Below are 24,991 nucleotides of genomic sequence, written 5' to 3' on the forward strand. Positions count from 1 at the left end.
TCCAGTGAACACGGAGGACTGATCTCCCTTAGGATCAACTGGTTGGATCTCCTTGCAATCCAAGGGACTCTCAAGAGTCTTCTCCAACACCACAGTTCAAAAGTATCAGTTCTTCAGTGCTCGGCTTTCATTATAGTCCAACTCTCACATCCATACAAGACCACTGGAAAAACCATAGCCTTGACTAGATGGAACTTCATTGGCAAAGTAATGGCTCTGCTTTTAAATATACTGCCTAGGTTGGGCCTAACTTTCCTTCCAAGGAGTAAGCATCTTTTAATTTCATGGCTGCAATCACCATCTGCAGTGATTTTGGAGCCCAAAAAAATAAAGTCAGTCACTGTTTCCCCATCTATTTGCCATGAAGTGATGGGACTGGAGGCCATGATCTTAGTTTTCTGAATGTTGAACTTTAAGCCAACTTCTTCACTCTCCTCTTTCACTTTCATCAAGAGGCTCTTTAGTTCTTCTTCGCTTTCTGCCATAAGCGGGGGTGTCATCTGCATAGCTGAGGTTATTGATATTTCTCCTCGGTATCTTGATTCCAGTTTGTGCTTCCTCCAGCCCACTGTTTCTCATGATGTACTCTGCATAGAAGTTAAATAAGCAGGGTGACAATATATAGCCTTGACGTACTCTTTTTCCTATTTGGAACCAATCTGTTGGTCCATGTCCAGTTCTAACTGTTGCTTCCTGACATGCATACAGGTTTCTTAAGAGGCAGGTCAGGTGGTCTGGTATTCCCATCTCTTTCAGAATTTTCCACAGTTTATTGTGATCCACACGGTCAAAGGCTTTGGCATAGTCAATAAAGCAGAAATAGAAGTTCTTCTGGAACTCTCTTGCTTTTTCAATGATCCAGTGGATGTTGGCAACTTGATGTCTGGTTCCTCTGCCTTTTTGCAAACAAGCTTGAACATCTGGAAGTTCACGGTTCATGTATTGCTGAAGCCTGGCTTGGAGAATTTTGAGCATTACTTTACTAGCATGTGAGATGAGTGCAATTGTGCGGTAGTTTGAGCATTCTTTGGCATTGCCTTTCTTTGGGATTGGAATGAAAACTGACCTTTTCCAGTCCTGTGGCCACTGCTGAGTTTTCCAAATTTGCTGCCATATTGAGTGCAGCATTTTCACAATATCACCTTTTAGAATTTGAAATAGCTCAACTGGAATTCCATCACCTTCACCACCATCATCATCAGCTTTGTTCGTAGTAATGCTTCCTAAGGCCCACTTGACTTCACATCCAGCCAGGATGTCTGGCTCTAGGTGAGTGAGCACACCATCGTAACTAAATGGGTCATGAAGGTCTTTTTTGTACAGTTCTGTGTATTCTTGGCACCTCTTCTTAATATCTTCTGCTTCTGTTAGGTCCATACCATTTCTGTCCTTTATTGAGCCTATCTTTGCATGAAATGTTCCCTTGGTATCTCTAATTTTCTTGAAGAGATTGTTAGTCTTTCCCATTCTATTGTTTTCCTCTATTTATTTGCATTGATTGCTGAGAAAGGCTTATCTCTCCTTGCTATTCTTTAGAACTCTGCTTTCAAATGGGTATATCTTTCCTTTTCTCCTTTACTTTTCACTTCTCTTCTTTTCACAACTATTTGTAAGGCCTCCTCAGATAGCCATTTTGCTTTTTTGCTTTTCTTTTTCCTGGGGATGGTCTTGATTCCCGTCTCCTGTACAATGTCACGAACCTCTGTCCCTGGTCCGACAAGCACTCTGTCTATCAGATCTAGTCCCTTAAATCTATTTGTCATTTCTACTGTATAATCATAAGGGGTATGATTTAGGTCATACCTGAATGGTTTAGTGGGTTTCCCCACTTTCTTCAATTTAAGTCTGAATTTGGCAATAAGGAGTTCAGGATCTGAGCCACAGTCAGCTCCCGGTCTAGTTTTTGCTGATAGTACAGAGGTTCTCCATCTTTGGCTGCAAACAATATAAACAATCTGATTTCGATGTTGACCATCTGGTGATGTCCATGTATAGAGTCTTCTCTTGTGTTGTTGGAAAAGGGTGTTTGCTATGATCAGTGCGTTCTCTTGGCAAAACTCTATTAGCCTTTGCCCTGCTTCATTCTGTACTCCAAGGCCAAATTTGCCTGTTACTCCAGGTGTTTCCTGACTTCCTACTTTTGCATTCCAGTCCCCTATAATGAAAAGGACATTTTTTGGGTGTTAGTTCTATAAGGTCTTGTATGATATAATACTGGAGGATCAGTGGAGAATAACTTCAATATGGAGAAATAACTCCCAATATGATACTGGACATCAGTGGAGAAATAACTTCAGAAAGAATGAAGGGATGGTGCCAAAGCAAAAACAACACCCGGTTGTGGATGTGACTGGTGATAGAAGCAAAGTCCGATGCTAGAAAGAGCAATATTGCATAGGAACCTAGCATGTAACATCCATGAATCAAGGCAAACTGGAAGTGGTTAAACAGGAGATGGCAAGAGTGAACGTTGACATTCTATGAATCAGCAAACTAAAATGGACTGGAATGGGTGAATTTAACTCAGATGACCATTATATCTACTACTATGGGCAGGAATCCCTTAGAAGAAATGGAGTAACCATCATAGTCAACAAGAGAGTCCAAAATGCAGTACTTGGATGCAATCTCAAAAATGACAGAATGATCTCTGTTCGTTTCCAAGGCAAACCATTCAATAGTACGGTAATCCAAGTCTATGCCCCAACCAGTAATGCTGAAGAAGCTGAAGTTGTACGGTTCTATGAAGACCTACAAGACCTTTTAGAACTAACACCCCAAAAAGATGTCCTTTTCATTATAGGGGACTGGAACGCAAAATAATTCTTATGCTAGATGATGGGAATTCATTATTCCCTCTTCTTTTACATATGTTTGATATTTCCCATAATAAAATGTGTAAAAAGAAAAATGCTTTCAATAAGTCTTCTTTGACCATCAGGATAATTGTTTGTTACTTTTGGGATACTTTTGTAAAAGGAAAAAGTCATCTATTAGAAATACATTCTTAAATATATAACTAATACTTCAAAATTTAGGAGCCTAACTAAATAAGTATTAAACTCACTACTGGTCACTGGAAATACTTCTATCTGATAAACATTACGCCAGGGACAGTGGTGCATAATGCATTGGTAAATTTATTTTACAACAATGAATCAAATATATTACTACTGAGGATAAATTTTTTGAATAATCGATTGAAAAGCTGATAATCAAAATAGCTAAAATTATTTCAATATTTATTAGCTATACACTAATTATTTGGTCTTAATGCCAAAATGTGAAAAAATTAATTGAAAAAATAGTCAATATATGAGCCACTTTATGTGTATATTCAAAGACCGCACAGAAGATCCACATTAAAGAAACCAAAAGTAATAATCATACTGAAACTTTCCAAACTTTTTCATCCTATGACATATCATTAGACTCGTGATATCAGAATTTTCTTATCTAACTAATATGAGTCAAATACCTATTATACATAATCAATAAGCAATTCTAGCTCAAATGGCTGAATTCATTTCATCTGTATCAATTTGAATGACGTTAGTTTACACTGATACTTTTCCTTCTCCATGTCCAGTTGAAGAGTTCTGTACTGTTAGCTATAACTAAACATTTGTCAGAAACTGCCACCAGTGTCTGGTCCATGCCCTACCCAATTCAGGTTAAAAGTGTTCATTTATCCAACATTTAGAGAGAATTTGGTGATTTGCATTACCTAATACAGACTCCGCACTCATGGCAACAAAACCTTGAGTACCAAACACGCCCACCTCCACTGTTCTCATACACAGGCTATGAGCAAGTTGACTTTGATCCCAAGTTGCAGTAGAATACAGATCTGGACTAAACCAACATTACATTTTAATCTCCAGGAAGTGATTCAAAGATGAGTACATGATTCAAGTTAGGACAACTAAAACCTGTAAGGCTCAATGTCAAGACTTTTCTTTGCATCTAAAGCATAGAGTTTCTTCTGTACTGGATTTGATGTTATGAGGTGTACAACTGGAGCTGTTCAGAACAAAACAAAGAAAGCAGAAAGTAGAACTGAGGGGTGACCAGCAGCTCAGATCTGATTACGGCAGCTACAGGATCTAGATCTAATTGTGAATGTTTTAGGTATGAGGCCAAGAAATTCCTTTTTGCTTAAACTATCTTGTGTCAGGCTTTGGAATCAGACATTTCAAGATGAATCCTCACGGTTACTCATTGGTTATGTGGATCTCAATTACCTTAAAGTATGTGAAAAAAAGTTGTAAGTAAGCAAACATATATATTCCATCAATGGTGTACCACACTTCGGGAAACATTCTATTAAACTCATAATATTCAACACCAAACAGGAAGTTTTACATTTTCAACTTAATATGCTTCCATTCTTATCAAATTCAAAACACATGACATTTCGAAAACACTGGGACTTTGTTGTCACCACATAATAAATAACCAGTAACAGGTGGTTCAAAAAGACAATTGGTAAGTATTTGTATAAGGCATTAATGATTCTAAAAAAACAATCATAACGTGTCTATTCAAAACAAAAGTACAAGTTCTGGTTACAAGGCAAAAAAATGTTTTCCAAGTTTTAAAAATCACTAATTAACAATTCTAATGTTTTCTCCTAAAAACTCAACATCTTACCTCAAAATAATGGCAATGCCTCTTTGAAACAGATATACAGTCAATTTAAATTTTAAAATGTGTTTTTCACTCCTATCTTTAATATACTGAACAGATTAAAAGTTTTTTATGAACCTCTAAGCAAATTTGTTTTTCCATGTTTATCAAGTTGTTTATAGAAACATATGTAGCATCTGCAAGAATATATGATTTCAACCGTACTCAGCATTCCCTGTTTACAATATAAACATTCAGTTCAGTCGCTCCGTCATGTCTCACTCTTTGCAACCCCATGAACTGCAGCACACCAGGCCTCCCTGTCCATCACCAGCTCCCTGAGTCCACCCAAACTCATGTTCATTGAGTCGATGATGTCATCCAACTATCTCATCCTCTGTCGTCCCCTTCTCCTCCTGCCCTGAATGATTCCCAACATCAAGGTCTTTTCAAATGAGTCAGCTCTTTGCATCAGGTGGTCAAAGTATTGGAGTTTCAGCTTCAACAATAGCCCTTCCAGTGAACACGGAGGACTGATCTCCTTTAGGATGGACTGGCTGAATCTCCTTGCAATTCAAGGGACTCTCAAGAGTCTTCTCCAACACCACAGTTCAAAAGTATCAATTCTTCGGCACTCAGCTTTCTTTGTAGTCTGACTCTCACATCCATACTTGACTACTGGAAAAACCATAACCTTGACTACACAGACTTTGGTTGGCAGAGTAATATCCCTGCTTTTTAACATGATGTCTAGGTTGATCATAACTTTTCTTTCAAGGAGTAAGCGTCTTTTAATTTCACGGCTGCAATCACCATCTGCAGTGACTTTGGAGCCCAAAAAAATAAAGTTTCCACTGTTTCTCCATCTATTTGCCATGAAGTGATGGGACTGGAGGCCATGATCTTAGTTTTCTGAATGTTGAACTTTAAGCCAACTTCTTCACTCTCCTCTTTCACTTTCATCAAGAGGCTCTTTAGTTCTTCTTCGCTTTCTGCCATAAGGGTGGTGTATTCTGCATATCTGAGGTTATTGATATTTCTCCTCGGAATCTTTATTCCAGCTTGTGCTTCCTCTAGCCCAGCGTTTCACATGATGTACTCTGCATAGAAGTTAAATAAGCAGGGTGACAATATATAGCCTTGACGTACTCTTTTTCCTATCTAGAACCAGCCTGGTGTTCCATGTCCAGTTCTAACTGTTGCTTCCTGACATGCATACAGGTTTCTTAAGAGGCAGATCAGGTGGTCTGGTATTCCCATCTCTTTCAGAATTTTCCACAGTTTATTGTGATCCACACCGTCAAAGGCTTTGGCATAGTCAATAAAGCAGAAATAGAAGTTCTTCTGGAACTCTCTTGCTTTTACAATGATCCAGCAGATGTTGGCAATTTGATCTCAGGTTCCTCTGCCTTTTCTAAAACTAGCTTGAACATCTGGAAGTTCATGGTTCATGTATTGTGGAAGCCTGGCTTGGAGAATTTTGAGCATTACTTTACTAGCATGTAAGATGAGTGCAATTGTGCAGTAGTTTGAGCATTCTTTGGCATTGCCTTTCTTTGGGATTGGAATGAAAACTGACCTTTTCCAGTCCTGTGGCCACTGCTGAGTTTTCCAAATTTGCTGCCATATTGAGTGCAGCACTTTTACAATATCACCTTTTAGAATTTGAAATAGCTCAACTGGAATTCCATCACCTTCACTAGCTTTGTTCGTAGTAATGCTTCCTAAGGCCCACTTGACTTCACATTCCGGGATGTCTGGCTCTAGGTGAGTGAGCACACCATTGTAACTAAATGGGTCATGAAGATCTTTTTTGTACAGTTCTTCTGTATATTCTTGGCACCTCTTCTTAATATCTTCTGCTTCTGTTAGGTACATATCATTTCTGTCCTTTTTTGAGCCCATCTTTGCGTGAAATGCTCCCTTGGTATCTGTAATTTTCTTAAAGAGATCTCTACTCTGTCCCATTCTATTGTTTTCCTCTATTTCTTTGCACTGATCATTCAGGGAGGCTTTCTAATGTCTCCTTGCTATTCTTTGGAACTCAGCATTCAAATGGGTATATCTTTCCTCTTCTCCTTTGCTTTTCGCTTCCCTTCTTCTCACAGCTATTTGTAAGCCCTCCTCAGACAGCCATTTTTCTTTTTTGAGTTTATTTTTCTTGGGGATGGTCTTGCTCCCTGTCTGTTGTACAATGTCACAAACCTCTGTGACATTATATTGTAATGTAATATAAACATTACAATATGGTAACATAATTAGATTGCTGTATAAATGCTATCAGTCTTCGCTATCAGAAATGAGAAATGATGAGAGGACCAGTCCCAATAGCCATGGTTCATGGTTTTCTCGGACTGTTTGCACTATTATTATTCTAAGAATGCTAAGTTTAACCTTCTAGAAGTCTGTAAAACAGATGCAAGGTTGTTTGTGTGGTTCCAGTGACTTGATATAAAGGTTTCAAGCAACTATTTTTCATTAAATACTCTGTTAAGTCACAGTGATTCTCACATGGAATTAACAGTGGTGATCTGTGATAGTGGACCAACCGTATTTACCTTAGTCGCTCATTACCGTATACATTTTCTTCTGAGACATAGTTGCCATATAATAATCAGGATAAATTTCCTCATTACAGTTAAACTTCAGAAACTTATATTTTCTCTACTGCTAAATTTCCAGAGCACAAACTTTTGGTCCCTAAAAGTAATGTTATGATTTGAGCCAACTTCTGTAAGAAAAATGGTCTAAATGAAGAAGTCAATTCCTAAGCACAATATTAAGGCAAGATTTTTTTTAATTCAATTTAGAGATGAGTATCATAGCACAACTAATTTACAAAATTATAAATTCCAACCAAGCATGCTGTAATTTACAAAAAAATACTTAAGTCAAACCCACATATGGAACTATATTAATACACTATATTATAGAAGCATCCACCTACAAATTACCAAAAAAGAATCAATAAATTTTTTAAATTGAACATTTGAAGTGCCCTAAAGTTTAGACAGATGTTATCCTATTTTGTCTGAGATTTTCTCTGAGCAGCTGTTCATCTGGACATGTTCCTTATTTATTGATATACTGTGTCCAATGCTAGGGTCATATTTCTTAAACAGGAACTTGGCAACTTCCAGATTCTATGATAAATATTGACATGTCTCAGCACATCAATATTTATACTATCAGGACACTTTGATGAGTCTCTTCAACAATGGCCGCATCTTATGTCTTGGCAGCCACTTGTTTCTGTTCCAATTGACAAAGATTTTTCTTTATTCAATAAAATTCTCATTAACTGTTCTTACAAAATTACAAGTAAGCTAATAGCATCCTCTCACACAAAGACCAGATTGAAGTCCTTGCTTATTTCAACATTTTCGTCACTGCTGCAGGGTTAGTAAAGCTCAGAGAAACAAGGCACAAATTCAGAAGTGTACTCCAAGTAATACTTGTTTTGACTCTTAATTCTAAGCCTAATCATTATTTTCAATCCCACTGCTAAGGTTGAAAGCCGCTGAAGCGTTTTCAGAATTTATAGAATTAAATTATTTCCCTTTTCGTTAGTCCTAAAAGCTAAACAAATTTCTAAAAGACTGGTTTACAGACTGTAAAAATGATGACGATATTCAGAGAGCAGTTAAAATCCAGAATGCCTGCCATAAAAGGTAGTTGGAAAGTCTGGCTCATTATCTAGAATTAAACAGTGTTTTATATGCAAAATTAGTGCACCTAATTTTTGTGCCAAGTATCAGAAATCATGTTAACAAACCAACCATTATTAACGCAATCTTAAGAGCAAACTCCCATATCACTGGGAGAAAATCTTTGTAAAATCTTGTAAATATCCTGGGATTTCCCAGTGGCACAAAGGCAAAAGTTTAATTTAAAGCTATCGGCAATACCGGTATCTAGCAAAAGTATGAATGCCTCATCAACCATTTGGAATTCTAACATGGTTTTCTCTTTTGGGCAACAAAAATCTCAATGGTGTTTTTCTTCTATGAAGAGCCCAATTTCATCAATATTAAAAATTTGCTGACTATAACAACCCTCTGTTCATTAATTTCAGCCTGTGTTTTAGAAAAAGTCACAATTAACTTTCTTATCAGTACTGGCAGCTTCACAAAGGACAAGGAGCATATTGCCCAGAGCGATAAAATGCATTAACTAAAAACCTCCTAGTATTATAAGAACAACTGTCTTGAAGATAGTCACCTTTTTCCTTGAAAACGAGCTACTGCAAATAAAGCACTGACTTATACCTCATAAAACTCAGACTGAAATCAAAACTCCTAGCTGAGTAACTTTGGTCATGCCATTAATGCATTAAAATATTCACTGACTACATCCTTTGTACCAGGTTTTAAACATCTCAAAGATGAGTAAGACATATTCCCAGCTCTCTGGGGAGGAGACAGAAACACCCAAAGAGGATTATTATACAAGCTTGTAAAGTACAGAGGCAAGATAGGAGCTCCTCTGAAAAGTAGCATGTTAACGAGTCTGAAATTTCAGAATAAGCTTCCTTGAGTTATATCTGATATATAATTTAGAAGGTGGCAAAGGTCTAGGCGTGGAAGGAAAAAAGATAAGAAGACACATTTCAGAAGAAGGTGCATGAGCAGAGGCTTGGAGGCAAGAAACAGCATGATCACCACAGCACTGTTTATAATAGCCAGGACATGGAAGCAACCTAGATGCCCATCAGCAGACGAATGGATAAGGAAGCTGTGGTACATATACACCATGGAATATTACTCAGCCGTTAAAAAGAATTCATTTGAATCAGTTCTAATGAGATGGATGAAACTGGAGCCCACTATACAGAGTGAAGTAAGTCAGAAAGATAAAGACCAATACAGTATACTAACACATATATATGGAATTTTTAGAAAGATGGTAATGATAACCTATATGCAAAACAGAAAAAGAGACACAGATGTACAGAACAGACTTTTGGACTCTGTGGGAGAAGGCGAGGGTGGGATGTTTCAAGAGAACAGCATCGAAACATGTATATTATCTAGGGTGAAACAGATCACCAGCCCAGGCTGGATGCATGAGACAAGTGCTCGGGCCTGGTGCACTGGGAAGACCCAGAGGGAGCGGGTAGAGAGGGAGGTGGGAGGGGGGATCGGGATGGGGAAAACATGTAAAACCATGGCTGATTCATGTCAATGTATGACAAAACCCACTACAATATTGTAAAGTAATTAGCCTCCAACTAATAAAAATAAATGAAAAAAAAAACAAAAGAAATAGCATGATAAACAGAAATGAAAATTCAGTTTCAGACTGACTGACACTAACAAGAGCATTTGGGGGAATCATAGGCACTGTGGTGAAGGGATCTCAAGAAGAGTAAAAGAGAAATTGGAACTTGGAGCACAGAAAACTCTTGAAGGGATTCTTGCTCAGAAGAACAAATAAATGGCGTTGGAATCAGAGAAGGATTAAAAGAAGCACTTCTTAAGGTGAAAAAAATAACATGCAGGTCAATCAAAAGTTTTCTGGGTCTTAATCTAAGAGTCATGTGGAAAGAGAATTTTTTTAAAAAGGAGAAAAAACAGGACAATGATGAACACTAGATAACAAAGAACTTCAACCTCTGACTATGGAGATTAGTTAAAGATCAAAGAAAACAACAAATTAAGTAAAACTATTATTTTATTTACTATATGTGAATATCATTGAACGAGAAAAAAGAAGTCAGATAAAAGGAAATGATCAATACCATCAATACGAGAGACAAGTAAAAAGAGAAGAGAGAAAGTGGTCTGGTACTAAAAGCACTATCAATTGGTACTAAAAGCAGTACCAATTCAATTTTTTAAACTTTTAATTTAAAAAACTGTTCACTGAGTGCCTAACATTCAAGTCAACTGGCCCTCCTTCATTATCCCTCCCTTTAAAAGGTTTTTATTTTAGTGAACAAAGAAAGCCAGGCACACAACATGCAAGCCTTATAGAGTGCTAGAAAGTGAAAGTTGCTCAGTCTTGTCCAGCTCTCTGCCACCCCATGGACTATACAGTCCATGGAATTCTCCAGGCCAGAATACTGGAGTAGTGGGAGCTGTTCCCATCTCCACGGGATCTTCCCAACTCAGGGATCAAACCCAGGTCTCCCACATTGCAGGCAGATTCTTTACCAGCTCAGCCACCAGGGAAGCCTAATACTGGATAGGGTGGCCTATCCCTTCTCCAGGGAATCTTCCTGACCCAGGAATCAAACCAAGGTCCCCTACAATGCAGGCAGATTCTTTACCAGTTGAGCTACCAGGGAAGCCCATTGAGTGCTTGCTGCTGCTAAGTCACTTCAGTTGTGTCCGACTGTGCGACCCCATAGACAGCAGCCTATGAGGCTCCTCCATCCCTGGGATTCTCCAGGCAAGAACACTGGAGTGGGTTGCTATTTCCTTCTCCAATTCATGAAAGTGGAAAGTGGAAGTGAAGTCGCTCAGTCCTGTCCGACTCTTCGCAACCCCATGGACTGCAGCCTACCAGGCTCCTCTGTCCATGGGATTTTCCAGGCAAGAGTACTGGAGTGGGGTGCCATTGCCTTCTCCATTGAGTGCTGGAAAGTGAAAGTGAAGTCATTCAGTCCTGTCCAACTCTTTGCGACCCCATGGATTGTAGCCCACCAGGCTCCTCCGTCCATGGGATTCTCCAGGCAAGAATACTGGAGTGGGTTGCCATTTCCTTCTCCAGGGAATCTTTGCAACCCAGGGATCGAACCCAGGTCTCCTGCATTGCAGGCAGACGCTTTAACCTCTGAGCCACCAGGGAAGCCCACTGAGGGCTTAGTGCAGGTCAAATACCCGACAATACTAGGGAGGTCCATGCATTCTTTGCACAGAAAAACATAAGTATGTACTATTTTTACATATAATTCTACTGAACCTAAGAAATCAAAGTTGAAAATACTCTTCTAGATGCAGAAGACAATAATTTTTGAAGAAGGACATTATAAGAATCAGATTTCACTTTTAGTGAGTAAGACAATGATCCAAGATAGTCTGAAATAAGATTCCATACCAGAGTTGCCAGAAAAGAGACTTTTGAAATAGCAATGTAAGACAGTGCTTAAATTAGTTTACTGGCAGTGAAGCCAAGAGCAGGGAGTTTATGTGCTTAATGACCATATATCTCAATTACCACCTCCTTAGGGATCTTGCCAAGAGATCGTGTCAGATTAACTTTGTTGTGTTACATGAAAAACTTTACATATAAATGTATGTTCAGTCTTATCTATTGCTATTTGGCTTCCTCTATGGGTAACTTTATTTTATTTTTTTTCCTATGGGTAACTTTAAAATAACTGGCATTGTTCTTCCCTATTTTGAAGCTGAAGTATGTAAAAGCCCATGGTCTAAAATTAATTAAAATTCGTAAATACAGTAAATCAACTGTGATTTTTAACAACTTCAATTTCCCAGTGCACTTCAGCTATTACATATAATCCTCAAGAGTCCATGTAAATGAAGACAATCTACATGACAGCAAGATGTCTGCAGACACATTTACTACTTTGAAAACCAAGCTTGATGAGTTGCACAACATAATTTCCATAACCAAGCCAAGATTATTTAATTTGAATGGCAAGACTTAAAAAATATATTGTAAAGCAATCACAAGACAAAGCATTACAGCTTGTTTTTTAATAGAACAAGGATACAGTATATTTTTATACATTTCTTATTCCACTCTTCCCTATGCCCATTAAATTTCTGGAAGGAACAAGCCATCTTTATCCCTCTGCAGCAGTCTCATGATGGTATGAATAAAAGCTCAGTTAAGTACTTGCTAAATTTGTGTACTTAATCAATTCTTGACAATTCAGTAGATTAAAACAAAAAGTTAGTAATGGTTTAAAAAAAAAGAAAAGAAAAAAACTTGGTGGGCAGTAGCCAACAATACAGATAGTAGAAACCCAAATATTCTAATCACTGTGTTGCCCTAAATATAGACGGGTCTCATAGTTTGGCCAAGAACAGCACATAAATCAATGCATTATATGAGCTTCCTTTCCTGTTTCTCTCAATCCACTTTGAGTCAAAGTATTAAAAAATTGATAACATTCTAAAAAGAATCTGGGGAGAGGGACTAGAATCTTATCTAATGGGATTGTTAATATTAGAGAAAGCTAAATAATAATACTGATTAAAAGAAAAAGATGGTATATGTCTTGCAGGTGGACCATTTTTCTAAAGCATCTAATCATTTACTGAACTCAGGAAAGGCAGCTCCTTTCCATTTGTTCCAACAGAAAGTTCTTTCCTGACTCCAACGGGCACCTTTCAGCCTCAGATCGAACCCACTGACAATCTACAAAACGCTGGGAATTAGAAGAGAGAATGCCAATGTTAGAAAAATGATCAAACACCTTCTCAACACAACCCTCTGAATTCAAGTGTCCTCCTAATCCCACAGCTTTACAGGGCATTTCAAGGGCGCTTTACACAAAGAATCGCACAGGTGCAAAGGTAGAAACTGAAAAGGGAGCCCAGGAGATGCACGACCTGCGGGTAACGCCAGAGAACTCAGGTGTTCCCGAGAGTTTACAAACAGAAGGGCCAGAAGCTTACACATCGAGGGGAGTCCAAGCCGGGAAAAATTTGAGCGCTGAGGAGTTCTAGAGAAGTAAAGAAAAACAATAATAATAATAATAACTGGACCACCGACTATTAAAGAGTCAGTCGCCACTTCCGGACCCTACCTGTCAGTAATTCCACTTCCGGCCTCCTCCGAAAGGCCCGCTCCCACAGGCGGACATAAAGCAGCCAATGAAAGTGTCACCTACTTCCGCGGGGGCTGAATGACGTCATTTAAGTCCCGTCCTTTCCGGTAGAGAGGAGCCTATCGTAGAGCCCGAGACCCGCGCCTCAGGAGGAGGTACCCTGACAGGCCCAACCAGACCGCGGGAAGGGGAGAGAAAGGCAAGCCGGCCGTGCACGCCTCTTCCGCCCTGGGCCCGGAAGGGTGATGTGGCTGGGGCTTCGCCGGCCTCACTATGGTAAGAACCGGGGCTTTGGGGTCGCGAGTGAGCTTTGTGCAGGGGCTGCGGGCCCGTACTAGGGTTGGAGGGTTGGGTGGCAGTCCCCGGCCGGGGAACCCTGTCACTAACTTGACTCTCCCGGGACTCAGAGGGAGACATGGGCCCGGGAGCCATGTGGCCACTGCACGTCCAAACTGGGACAGCCAGAGCCGACCACCCAAGAAAGAACCTCAGGGCCGCAGAGCCCCTCCTCACACACAGAGGCTACTTTAATGACTTGTTTCAAAGAAATGCGCTAGTTTGGCTTAACCCGTCGTTACTTACTCTTTGTGGTCATTTCCAGGCTTTAGAGCTGCCGGGTTTGCGCTCTTGTGCGGTTTGTTATCTCATTGCGGACCTAAGCCAGGCGTTTCATTGTTGTCAAAAAAACCCCAGACGCCCCACCTTAATTTTCACCTGTTGAATTAATTGGCCTTTTGGGTCTCTCCAGCTCCATTCTCGCAACTCTAAAGATGCTGCTTTATAAGCTGTGTTTTAATGATTGGAATTGTCTGTGGAGGTGGCTTTTCTAGAAGCTTACTGTGCTTGGAGTGGTGTCTGGCCTCGGGCCTTCCTCCCCTTCCATACATTATTAAGGTTTCCTGTGTTATTTTGTCTTATTGCAGATTCCTTTAATAGTTTGGGCCTTTTAGAGAAGCTTGAAATAAGCCACAGAAGTTCACAAGAGAAATGTTTACTTCTCCAAGCTGAGAAGAATACGTAAAACCAACATGGACAGAGGACAGATGAAATAATCAGTAGTGATAGTAAAGATCTCCCAAGCTATGTCTGCAGGCATTTCACCTTTGTCGCGGTAAATGCTGACAGCTTCTACACCAGGCCCTCACCATGAATTTATGAGGTCTATGTGCCACATGTTGCATTTATGAGGAAAAGATTCATGCCTTTTATTATAGTAGCAAAAGCAGCCATGGCAAATGCTTTTCTACAGTGAAAAGTTGCTGACCTTGTGTTCCCAGAAGTTCTTGCAGAATCCCACACAGCACAGAACCCTTAAACGTTTAATCGAAAACTCATTAATTGTTGTTTGCGTTATGCCAGCTACTTTGGTTATAGCTGGGACATAAGGCACAGTCTCTTCCCTGGAGAAGTTTACAGTGTATAGAGGGGATGACATTTTATTGGAAGGTTATTCCTTCCTTGGCTGAAGATCCTCTCCAGCTCCTTTTTCGAGCTATCACATGAAAGGACACAAGTGGTTAGACTTGTGTCCTGAGTGAGCCATTATTTAACTTAGAAAATGTGGTTCATTTTGCAATCCTAAAAGAGTAACAAGACTGTTACTCTTCTTGCATATACCCTCCTTGAGGCTGAAATTGGATTATTTTACTTATAGTACAAGCAGAGATAGATTCTTTTTTTTTGGTCATCTTTTTGTCTTATGTTCTGTTTAGAAGCAAGACATATACCATTTAAGATTAACAGTATTTGAACCATCTGGCTGTACTGGTTTATTCAGAGTAACAATAATAGCTCTCATTTATTAGCATTTGCTGTGTGCCAGGGTGCATTTGAAAAATCAACTTAAAAGCATTGTCTCATTTCGAAACTTCTGAATAGATGTTTACAGGCAAAGAAAGTCAGGCATGCCAAAAGTCTTCATGCTATTGTTAATGAAAAGAACATAACTGAAAATCAAATATGTCTTAGTGGTTTGATGCTCTCAAATAGAATATGCCAATCAGATGTGGGTGGAAAATAGAAATAAGTGCCAGGTAGTTAATGTTTTCATTCCTGCTCTGTTCCTGTGAGCTTAAGATGTCAGCATTTCAGGAAAAGTACATTGTAGCTGGAAGAGTTACACAGTGAGGTTTCTTTCTGAGTTTGTACCTAAACTTAGTATATTTGCAAGGTGGTGATGGAGTCACTCAGTTGTGTCCGACTCTTTGCGACCCCATGGACCATAGCCCACCAGGCTTCTCCGTCCATGGGCTTTTCCAGGCAAGAGTACTGGAGTGGGCTGCCATTTCCTTCTCCAGGGGATCTTCCCGACCTCGGGATCTAACCCGGGTCTCCCACATTGTAGACAGACACTTTACCGACTAAGCCACCAGGGAAGGTAGCCTAGTGATAATGAGATGCTTAGATAGCACCACTGATTCAATGGACATGAATCTGAGCAAACTCTGGGAGATAGTGAAGAACAAGGAAGCCTGGCCTGCTGCAGCTCAGAGACATGGCTTAGCAACTGAACAACAAGCAGTGATTATGACTTATATCTGAATTACTGTATTTTAATGAATCCATTTTTCTTTTTAGAAAGAACCATTCAGTTTTTAATATCCTCCTTCCATTGCATTCTTCCCCGCCCCATAATTTATTTATTTATTTTTGCCTGTGCTGGGTTTTTGTTGCTGCAAGTGAGGGCTACCCTCTAGTTAAGATGTGCGAGCTTCTCATTGCAGTAACTTCTCTCATTGCAGGGCACAAGGTCTAGGTGCACAGGCTTCAGTAGTTGCATCTCCTGGGCTCTAAAGCACAGGTTCAGTAGTTGTGGCATGGACTTTTATAGTTCTGCAGCATGTGGGATATTCTCAGATCAGGGATTGAGAATCTGTGTCTTCTGCATTAGCAGGCAGATTCTTTACCACTGAGCCACCAGGGAAGCCCCCAATGAATCCATGTTTTAAAATGCATTTCAAGGCCATTAAATGTTTATCAGCAATAATAATTTAGACTGATCAGAGCATAAACAGTATAATAATTATATCATTTATGAATTAATACTTTTAAAAACTCCAGAAACCCTAGTTCTCCCTAACTTAAAGTTCTTCAAGAGTCATCTCTAGTTTCATCTCTTCCAAAGAAGTCTTCCCTGTACCTTAAGTTTTCTTCTTCTCCCTTTAGGTCTATTTGGACATCTGTAGTCCAGTCCATGTATATGCCACCACTGTCCCTTTTGTGTAGAAAACAACAGTAAGATATTGCTCATAATTCTCCCTTCTCTAGGCAGAGTTCTTAAAAGTAGAGACTAGGTCTTTTAATCTCTACATCATAGTGTCAGAGTTAGCACTTAAATGAATGAGTGTCTGGATATACAAAGTCATGTAAAACATGCTCATTGTATTCAAGGACTTTACAGTCCAATGGGGGAGAGTATTAAATAAGTAAATTTTATGTGTCATCTGCTAAGACATAGAGAGACATGTGCGGTAGAAAGAACATGAGCTTTAGACTAAACCAAACAGGGTCAGAATCATGCCCAGCTACCATCCTTTACTTGATCAACTTGAGGAAGTTTATCTTCATTTCTTCCTCTGTTGATGTGTTAAGTGACTTACAGATATTCTCATTTAATATTCACAAACCCTGCAAAGTAGGACCTATTTATTGCATATATTTTATAATTAAATTGAATACCAGAGAAAGGGTGTGAAATAGTTTATTAAATAGTTTATTTCCTCTTGTAGCTGAGAAATTGTTTAGGGACAGAGAAAATAATTGTCACTGGGAACTGCTAGAGGGCATCCTCAAGGAGATAACACTCTGACCTGTGTATTAAGGAGTGACTGAGGATTAGAGAAGGAGTCATTAGCTAGAGCTGAGAAAACATTCTCTAGCCTTTAGAAAGATAAAGGGTGAGGTAGTTAAGGACACAAAGAACATGAAGTTAAATAGTTGCCTGGGGAGTGCAAGAAATTGAAGTTAATCAGTGAAGAGATGAGACTAGAAAGCTTGAGGCCAGATCTTGAAGTGTTTTCAAGGCCTTTATATTTTGATAATGTTTGTGTACCTAGTAAAGACTTTGAGCAAGGAAAAGAATGGAGTGCACTTTAGAAAACCAACTGGTAACAATGGAGAAGATATATTTACATGTTGTTGTTTAGTTGATAAGGTATGTCTCACTCTTTGTGACCCCATGGACTCCAGCACACCAGGCTTCGCTGTCCTTCACCATCTCCCAGAGTTTGCTCAAATTCATGTCCATTGGGTCACTGATGCCATCCAACCTTCTCACCCTTTGTCACCCCCTTCTCCTCTTGCCGTCAAGCTTTGCCAGCATCTGGGTCTTTTCCAATGAGTTGGCTTTTCTCATCAGGTGGCCAAAGTATTAGACCCTCAGCTTCAGCATCAGTCCTTACAACGAATCTTCAGGGTTCATTTCCTTTAGTACTGACTGGTTTGATCTCCTTGCTGTTCAAGGGACTCTCAAGAGTCTTCTCCAACACCACAATTCAAAAGCATCAATTCTTTGGCCCTCTGTCTTCCTTAGGATCCAACTCTCACATCTGTAGATGACTACTGGAAAAACCGTAGCTTTGACTGTACAAACCTTTATTGGCTAAGTGATGTCTCTGCCTTTTAATATACTCTCTAGTTTTTTCATAGTTTTTCTTCCAAGGAGCAGGCATCTTTTGATTTTATCATCCACTGTGATTTTGGAGCCCAAGAAAATAAAATCTTACTGTTTCCATTGTTTTCCTATCTATTTGCCATGAAGTGATGGGACCGAATACCATGATCTTAGTTTTTGAATATTGAGTTTTAAGCCAGCTTTTTCACTCTCTTCTTTCACCTTTATCAAGAGACTCTATAGTTCCTCTTCCCTTTCTGCCATTAGGTTAGTATTGTCTCCATATCTGAGGTTGTTGATATTTCTCTTGGCAGTCCAACTGATCAGTCTGAGTGATTCCAGCTTGTTATTCACCCAGCCCACCATTTCACATTGTACTCTGCATATAAGTTAAATAAGCAGGGTGACAATATACACCCTTGTCATACTCCTTTCCCAATTTTGAACAAGCCCTTTGTTCCATTTTTAGTTCTAACTGTTGCTTCTTGACCTGCATACAGATTTCTCAGGAGGCAGGTAAGGTGGTCTGGTATTCCCATCTTTTGAAGATTTTTCCAGTTTGTCGTGATCCACACAAAGGCTTTAGCATAGGCAATGAAACAGAATTCGATTTTTTTTTTTTAATTCCCTTGCTTTCTCTTTGAGCCAGTGGATGTTGGCTATTTGATCTCTGGTTCCTCTACCTTTTCTAAATCCAACTTGTACATCTGGAAATTCTTGGTTCATGTACTGCTGAAGCCTGTCTTGAAGGATTTTGAGTATTACCTTGCTAGCATGTGAAATGAATGCAATTGTCTGGTAGTTTGAACATTCTTTGCCATTGTCCTTCTTTGGGATTGGAATGAAAACTTTTTTCCAGTCCTCTGGCCACCTCTGAGTTTTCCATATTTGCTGACATATCGAGTGCAGCATTTAACAGCATCATCTTTCAGGATTTTGAAATAGCTCACGTGGAATTCCATCACTTCCACTAGCTTTGTTCACATGAATGTTTCCTAAGGCCCACTTGACTTCAGCTCCAGGATATCTGGCTCTAGGTGAGAGACCACACCCTCATGGTTATCTGAGTCATTAAGATCTTTTTTATATAGTTTTTCTGGGTATTCTTGCCACCTCTTCTTGATCTCTTCTGCTTCTGTTAGGTCCTTGTACTTTCTGTCCTTTATTGTGCCCATCTTTGCATGAAATGTTCCCTTAATATCTCCTATTTTCTTGAAGAGATCTCTAGGCTTTCCCATTCTATTGTTTTCTTCTATTTTTTTCCATTGTTCACCTAAAAAGGCTTTCTTATCTCTCCTTGCTATTGTCTGGAACTCTGTGTTCATTTGTGTATATCTTTCCCTTTATTTTTCTCAGCTATTTTTAAGGCCTTCTCAGACAACCACTTTGCCTTCTTGGATTTCTTTTTCTTGGGGATGGCTTTGGTCACCACCTCCTGTACAGTGTTACAAACCTCCGTCCATGGTGCTTCAGGCACTCTGTCTACCAGATCTAACCCCTTGAATCTATTCATCACCTCCATTGTATAATCATAAGGGATTCGATTTAAGTCATACCTGAATGGTCTGATGGTTTTCCCTGCTTTTTTCAATTTAATCCTGAATTTTGCAGTAAGGAGCTCATGATCTGAGCCACAGTCAGCTCCAGGTCTTAATTTTGCTATCTGTAAAGAAGATGAAAATCTGAGAAACTAGAAACAAATACAATGATCTTACATGATTGAATGACTGCCCTCTTGACAAGTTTAAGTAGGTTGAAAGATAAAAGTAAGAAAATCATTATGAGGTGCTTAGTAAGGAGTGGTGAAGTATAAGTCCAGTTTAGATGATTGGAAGAAAATATTTTTTAAGCACCAACTCTGCCATGTGTTTTGCATATGATGTTTTATTAGAATCTTACATTATTGGCCACTCTACATATGAAGAAAAAGGTGAAGAATTGTTAAGTGTCTTCCCCAAGACCACATTGCTTATAACTAGTGAAGGTCAGATTTAAACTTAACAGCTCCACTTGTCACCAAATCTTAGGCCCTTTTTGTTATACAACAACACCATTAATCCCACAGGGAATTCTAGAGGAAAAGCAACATTTGTATGCCTCAGTGTGGATTGTTTGCAAGATCATAATTCTGTAGCTACTATTACTTCTGCACCTTCAATACAGATGACATCACAGTAGAAAGGCAGGTTATCTTCTTAGTATTATAATAATAGTTTTGACTGCATGAATACATGAGAAATTTCCACGAGCTACACTTTGAAAACCTCTGCGTTAGGCTAATAGGTAGGTATCTGAAGTGGATGCTGGTCTTCTGTAGCATAGTGGCTTGTAACTCTAACTGCAAGTAAAAACTCCCAGGGAGCTTTGGCAAATTCTGTGCCCACAGTGAGTGAGTGAGTGAAAGTCGCTCAGTCGTGTCTGACTCTTTGTGACCCCATGGACTATAGCCCGCCAGGCTCTCCTCTGTTCATGGGATTCTCCAGGCAAGAATACTGGAGTAGGTTGCTGCTCCCTTCTGCAGGGGATCTTCCCAAACCAGGGACCGAGCCCAGCTCTCTTGTTTTATCTTCTGCTAGTTTTGCTTCCTTTTGGTCTTCACCCTACTGGAGTCTGGGAGCTGTGCATATGTGTTAACAACATCTACCATACCTCTTCACTTTAGCTTAGGCTGGATGTGAAGAGCCAAAACAGGAAAACACTTAAGGAGACCTGAGACTCTCACAGAGCAATAAATTAGAGCTGCTGTTTCTTTTAGCTTTGTTTTCCTGTTCTTTATTTTTTAAATGTAATCTCTCCTTTTATCAACCTTCATCATTTCATACTGTAAGAAAGTGAAGTCACTAAAGGCAAATAACCTTATGAATCTGCGGAGTGTGAAGAGAAAAGGCCATGGTACAGATGAGCGGATTAGGAGGGAGACACCTAACTCTAGGTTTACAGTTGGCAAAAACTCAGGCTTTATTGTACAATAAGTATCATTATATGTTACACAATGACTGGGTACTGATTGCTTGCAGTGACATAAGCATAAGCAATCCTTCAAAACCAAGTATAAATATAACAAAAAAGCAATATGGAAAAATTCAGAAATGTCCAACTATTGCTATTTCTTGGGTGAAACTGCTGATCAGTAGTTGGGTTCCCCAACAAAATATGAGAACAAGAGAATTTTAGAAAGCAGCAATTTTAAAGAAATGAAAGCCATGCAAAATGCATTGCAGTCCTTCATTATATAGTTCATAAGTATGAAAAATAGAATTCTAGGCTGTTAATTAATTCATAATTCTGGAAAAATATTTTTCCGTGTAGTGAATCTCTAACAATAGCTGTTACACAGTCTCTCTCCCTCGCTCTCTTTATGAGAGACCCTTATCACCAAGTCTTCCCTGGATAGTCTCTGTGCCACCATTTGCTTCCAGTTGCTTCACAAGCCACTCTTAACCTACCTCTGGAAACTATGTATAAAATCATGTAATTTGTGCTAATGATATTAGCATTTACACATCAAACCAATATATATTTAACCAAGATAATCCTTTAAACCATGATCATGATTAGAAAGTGACATTACATCAATATTACAGACAACTATTTTTCCCATGAACTATGGAATATTTTTTTCCTTGGACAGATTCACCTCTTCCCAGAAATAGGCAAAGTTCAGTGCAAAAGAGTAACAGTAAAGTGTTCATTAAGCCATCAGAACAAATCACCTTGTTTTCAAGATAATAACTCCACCTTAGTTTCAAGTGCATCAGTGTACTAACCTAAAGGATTTTTACCTGTAAACAGTTTACACAGCAAAAGTGCTGGGAGGATGTCTTACAAGCAAAACCAGGGCTGGCTATGTAAGAGATCTATTAAAAATGACTTAGTGATTTTAAATGATAACTGATCAAAAATCATGTTAGCTCTATAGAATGGGAATTTAAGTTTAGAGTAAATACAGTGTCTTCTGAATATAGTCAACAAGCAACAAAGCCAGAGCCCATAGTTAAAGGTTTCCAGACCCTGCAGAAGGAATCTACTGTACTGCATGGATATCTGCCCATGCCACAGAGTTTAGTCCAAATTTCTGGGTGTTGATTATTTTTTTAAAGCTCCAGGTAAAGTGAGTAGCCAGAGTTCATACCCTGCTTGCCTTCATTTATTTGCAAGTTTTTCCATTTTGTCATTCTTAGTCTTAACTATTTGCATGATCAGAATTTTTTTTTCATAACAGAATTTGCACTTTTCCTTCAGACTACTTTCTCTTATCATTTATCAGGGACATGTGAAGCATTTACATCAATTTTCTTAAGTCTACTGTTTGTCATAGTTACATGCATGCTTCCTCTTGGTAATAACTGTGACACTTTTGTTGCTTCATATTTAGATGTGAGATGTCTATAAAATAGCTCAAAATAGGCAGCACAAACAGAACAAATACACTGTAGGTCCAGTGAAAACAGGCGCAAATGACCACCAATGTTGCCAGTGGAGAACAGAGTTGAAGTGAAAAAGAAAATGTTAATATTCCTGTATGTTATTAGAAATATTTTCTAATATAAGACTTAATCTTGAGGAAATGGGGTGTTGTATGTGTTTGCACATTCACATACTGTCTTACATTTATCCCTCTATTTCCATGTTTTTCATTTTAAGAGATAATAGTGTTTCATATGAATTTATAATAGAAACTAGTTAGGAAATGCTGACCTGACCTAGATTTGTAAATGATAAAATGCTGACCTACTTTTCCAGTGCTGTATAATTTCTATCACAATTAGGTCAGAAATATCATTTCTGGGTTTCATTTCACTCCCAGAGAGGGATCAAGAACTTTAGTTTTGCATGAAAACAATAGGTATTGAAATTAGTAAAATAGTTAGTGTTTAGAGTTTTAAAAATTTAAGTTTGATTCTCAGTTAAACTGTAAGAATTAATATGTCAATAAAAATGTATTCCCCATGTAGGAGGCAGTCAACATTTGAAGCTCCCAGACAGTGTTATGCATAAAGAAGGCCCTTAATCAATAGACTGGTTAAGTAATTTGTGTTGATAATCCTAAAAATAAATAAGCTCCATCTAACTCAAGAGATCCAGGGCTAATGAATATACTGGAGGCTTAGCCAAAGTCTTTTCTGCAGAATAAGTACAGTTAGCAAGCAACCAGTCATTTAGCAGTCTTGGACAGAGCACTGTTTAGCATATTAATATGTGTATTTCTTTAGCGTTTTTCATTGTTTCTTTCTTTGTACTATTCTAATGCCTGCATCGTTTCCTCTTTTTTTTACTTCTGTTCCTAATGTTTTGGGTTTTTTGGGTTTTTCTTAGCATAGAAGTATTTTTATTTATGTATCTAAAAACAAAACACTTAACGTTGAAGTCTTGCCCTTATATCCATACTTAGTATAGTTTTAACATTCAGGAATGACTCCGAAAATAACAAATTATATCTTTATGGATAAAATGATAGAAATTGAACATGAAATAAATACTCCTAACTTTTCAAATCAACTTGAGAATAGAGAATTTTAAAGAGACATGTCAACATTAGAGGTAATTTCATTTTGGATGCTAACCTTTGCATTGACCAGTCTCTATCCTTTATTGAGAAACAGTTCAATCTAATGTGACCAAATGAAAGTCTGGGTTATTTTTATTATTTCATTGCCCAATAAATTGCCATCTACTTCAGAGTAATTATGCAAAGTGACTGATTCATCAAGTTTATTTCCTTCTAGTTTGATAATTTAGTGCAGTGATTTGAAGCACATCAGAAGCTCTAGTTAGCTGTGAGTAGCATGATGGGTCTGGAGTATGGAGGAATAGTAAAAAGGGGCCTTTTGGGGGAAAAAAAAGTTGAGATATTCATTGCCAGTTTTAGAAGAACAAGCACAACTCTGATAATAATGGACAGGGTGGGACTCCTATATTCCAGGACCCCAAAGGTTACCATTCTGATTGTATCTGAGGTTGTGCTCCAGAAGTTGCTACAGGCAGCCCTGAGTCTAGGGAATGTTACTGGATACCTCTTTATAAAAAGGAATTGTTTGTAGGTGTGGTGGACAGAATGCACTTCTCTGCAACCCCCTTTAAAAAAAAAAAAACTGAATATGTTATCTTATTTGACACAAGGGACTTTGCATGTGTGATTAAGAGTTTTGGAATGGGAAGATTATTTCTTGAATTACGGGGTGACAGGGCAGTTTAATCATAAGAATCCTTGTGAGAGGGAGGCAAGAGGGCCATAATCACAAAAGAAGTTGTCAAGGTCAGAGTGATGAGTGGCTCACTAAGCCAAGGAATCAGGCAGCCTTTAGAAACTTGAAAAGGCAAGAAAAACAGATTATTTCCTCAAGCCTCCAGAAGGAGCAAGTTCTATTGTATTTTGTAATTCCTTAATTCCAGTGTGTGTGATTTAATGTTTAATAGTGAGCTAAATTTATTAGACTGAGCAGTGTGCCATTGTATAACTCCTGGCGTTGGCACAGGGTGTCCTTGATGAAAATTAGATAAACCTTAGATTTGAGGGTCTAGAACTTTCTACCAGCCAGTTTGCCTGCTGCCTCAGGCATCCAGAACTGTTGAGGATATATCTCTTACAAATTAAGTGGACTCAGAAGACACTGTCCCATATGCAAGCACCTCAAGGATGACTGCTCAATAGAACTTCTCTGAATTCTGGTTAGTGATACAAGATTTGGATGCTGAAAAGAAATTACCTCAGACCTTTATTTTACCCTGTAGCCCTGGCCCTTAGCACAAACATATGTTTCTTCATTCTGAATTTTGCAAAATATCATTGATAAGTAAATATAAATGCAAAGCTGTGTGTGGAGGTTTCTCTTAAATAGTTAAGACATTCAGCAGTCTAACCTATATTTTTTTAATAACATGCATTGTTAATTTGGAATCTAAGTGTGCTCTTGCATTTGTTAAAATGTTTATTATTTGCAGTTGTGTTCACGTTCCTGTTCATTCAGTATTTTTTCAGTGACTGCTGTGTACTATTTAATAAGCAC

At 38.7% G+C, this 24,991-nt stretch overlaps 2 protein-coding genes across 7 annotated transcripts in view; one reads left to right on the forward strand and one right to left on the reverse strand.

The window, feature by feature from the left end:
• Positions 1 to 13,458, reverse strand: part of XRCC4 (X-ray repair cross complementing 4) — a 291,089-nt gene extending 277,631 nt beyond the window's left edge. For 2 of the 6 annotated variants that reach the window (XM_043464722.1, XM_043464726.1), the window contains exon 1: positions 13,352 to 13,455. The gene's annotated coding sequence lies outside the window, so the exon portion shown is untranslated. Of the gene's footprint in view, positions 1 to 13,220; positions 13,324 to 13,351 lie in introns of those variants that run through there. The other 4 variants (XM_043464724.1, XM_043464725.1, XM_043464727.1 and 1 more) reach the window with 3 other exon arrangements.
• Positions 13,459 to 13,535: 77 nt separating this feature from the next.
• The window catches only part of TMEM167A (transmembrane protein 167A), a 41,624-nt gene continuing 30,168 nt past the window's right edge, over positions 13,536 to 24,991 (forward strand). The window contains exon 1 of the mRNA XM_043464728.1: positions 13,536 to 13,648. Coding sequence (XP_043320663.1) covers positions 13,646 to 13,648 — 3 coding nt within the window. The 5' untranslated portion in view covers positions 13,536 to 13,645. The remainder of the gene's footprint in view (positions 13,649 to 24,991) is intronic.

The sequence above is a fragment of the Cervus canadensis genome, chromosome 4 (genome assembly GCF_019320065.1).
Source record: "Cervus canadensis isolate Bull #8, Minnesota chromosome 4, ASM1932006v1, whole genome shotgun sequence".
Classification (NCBI taxonomy): Eukaryota; Metazoa; Chordata; class Mammalia; order Artiodactyla; family Cervidae; genus Cervus; species Cervus canadensis.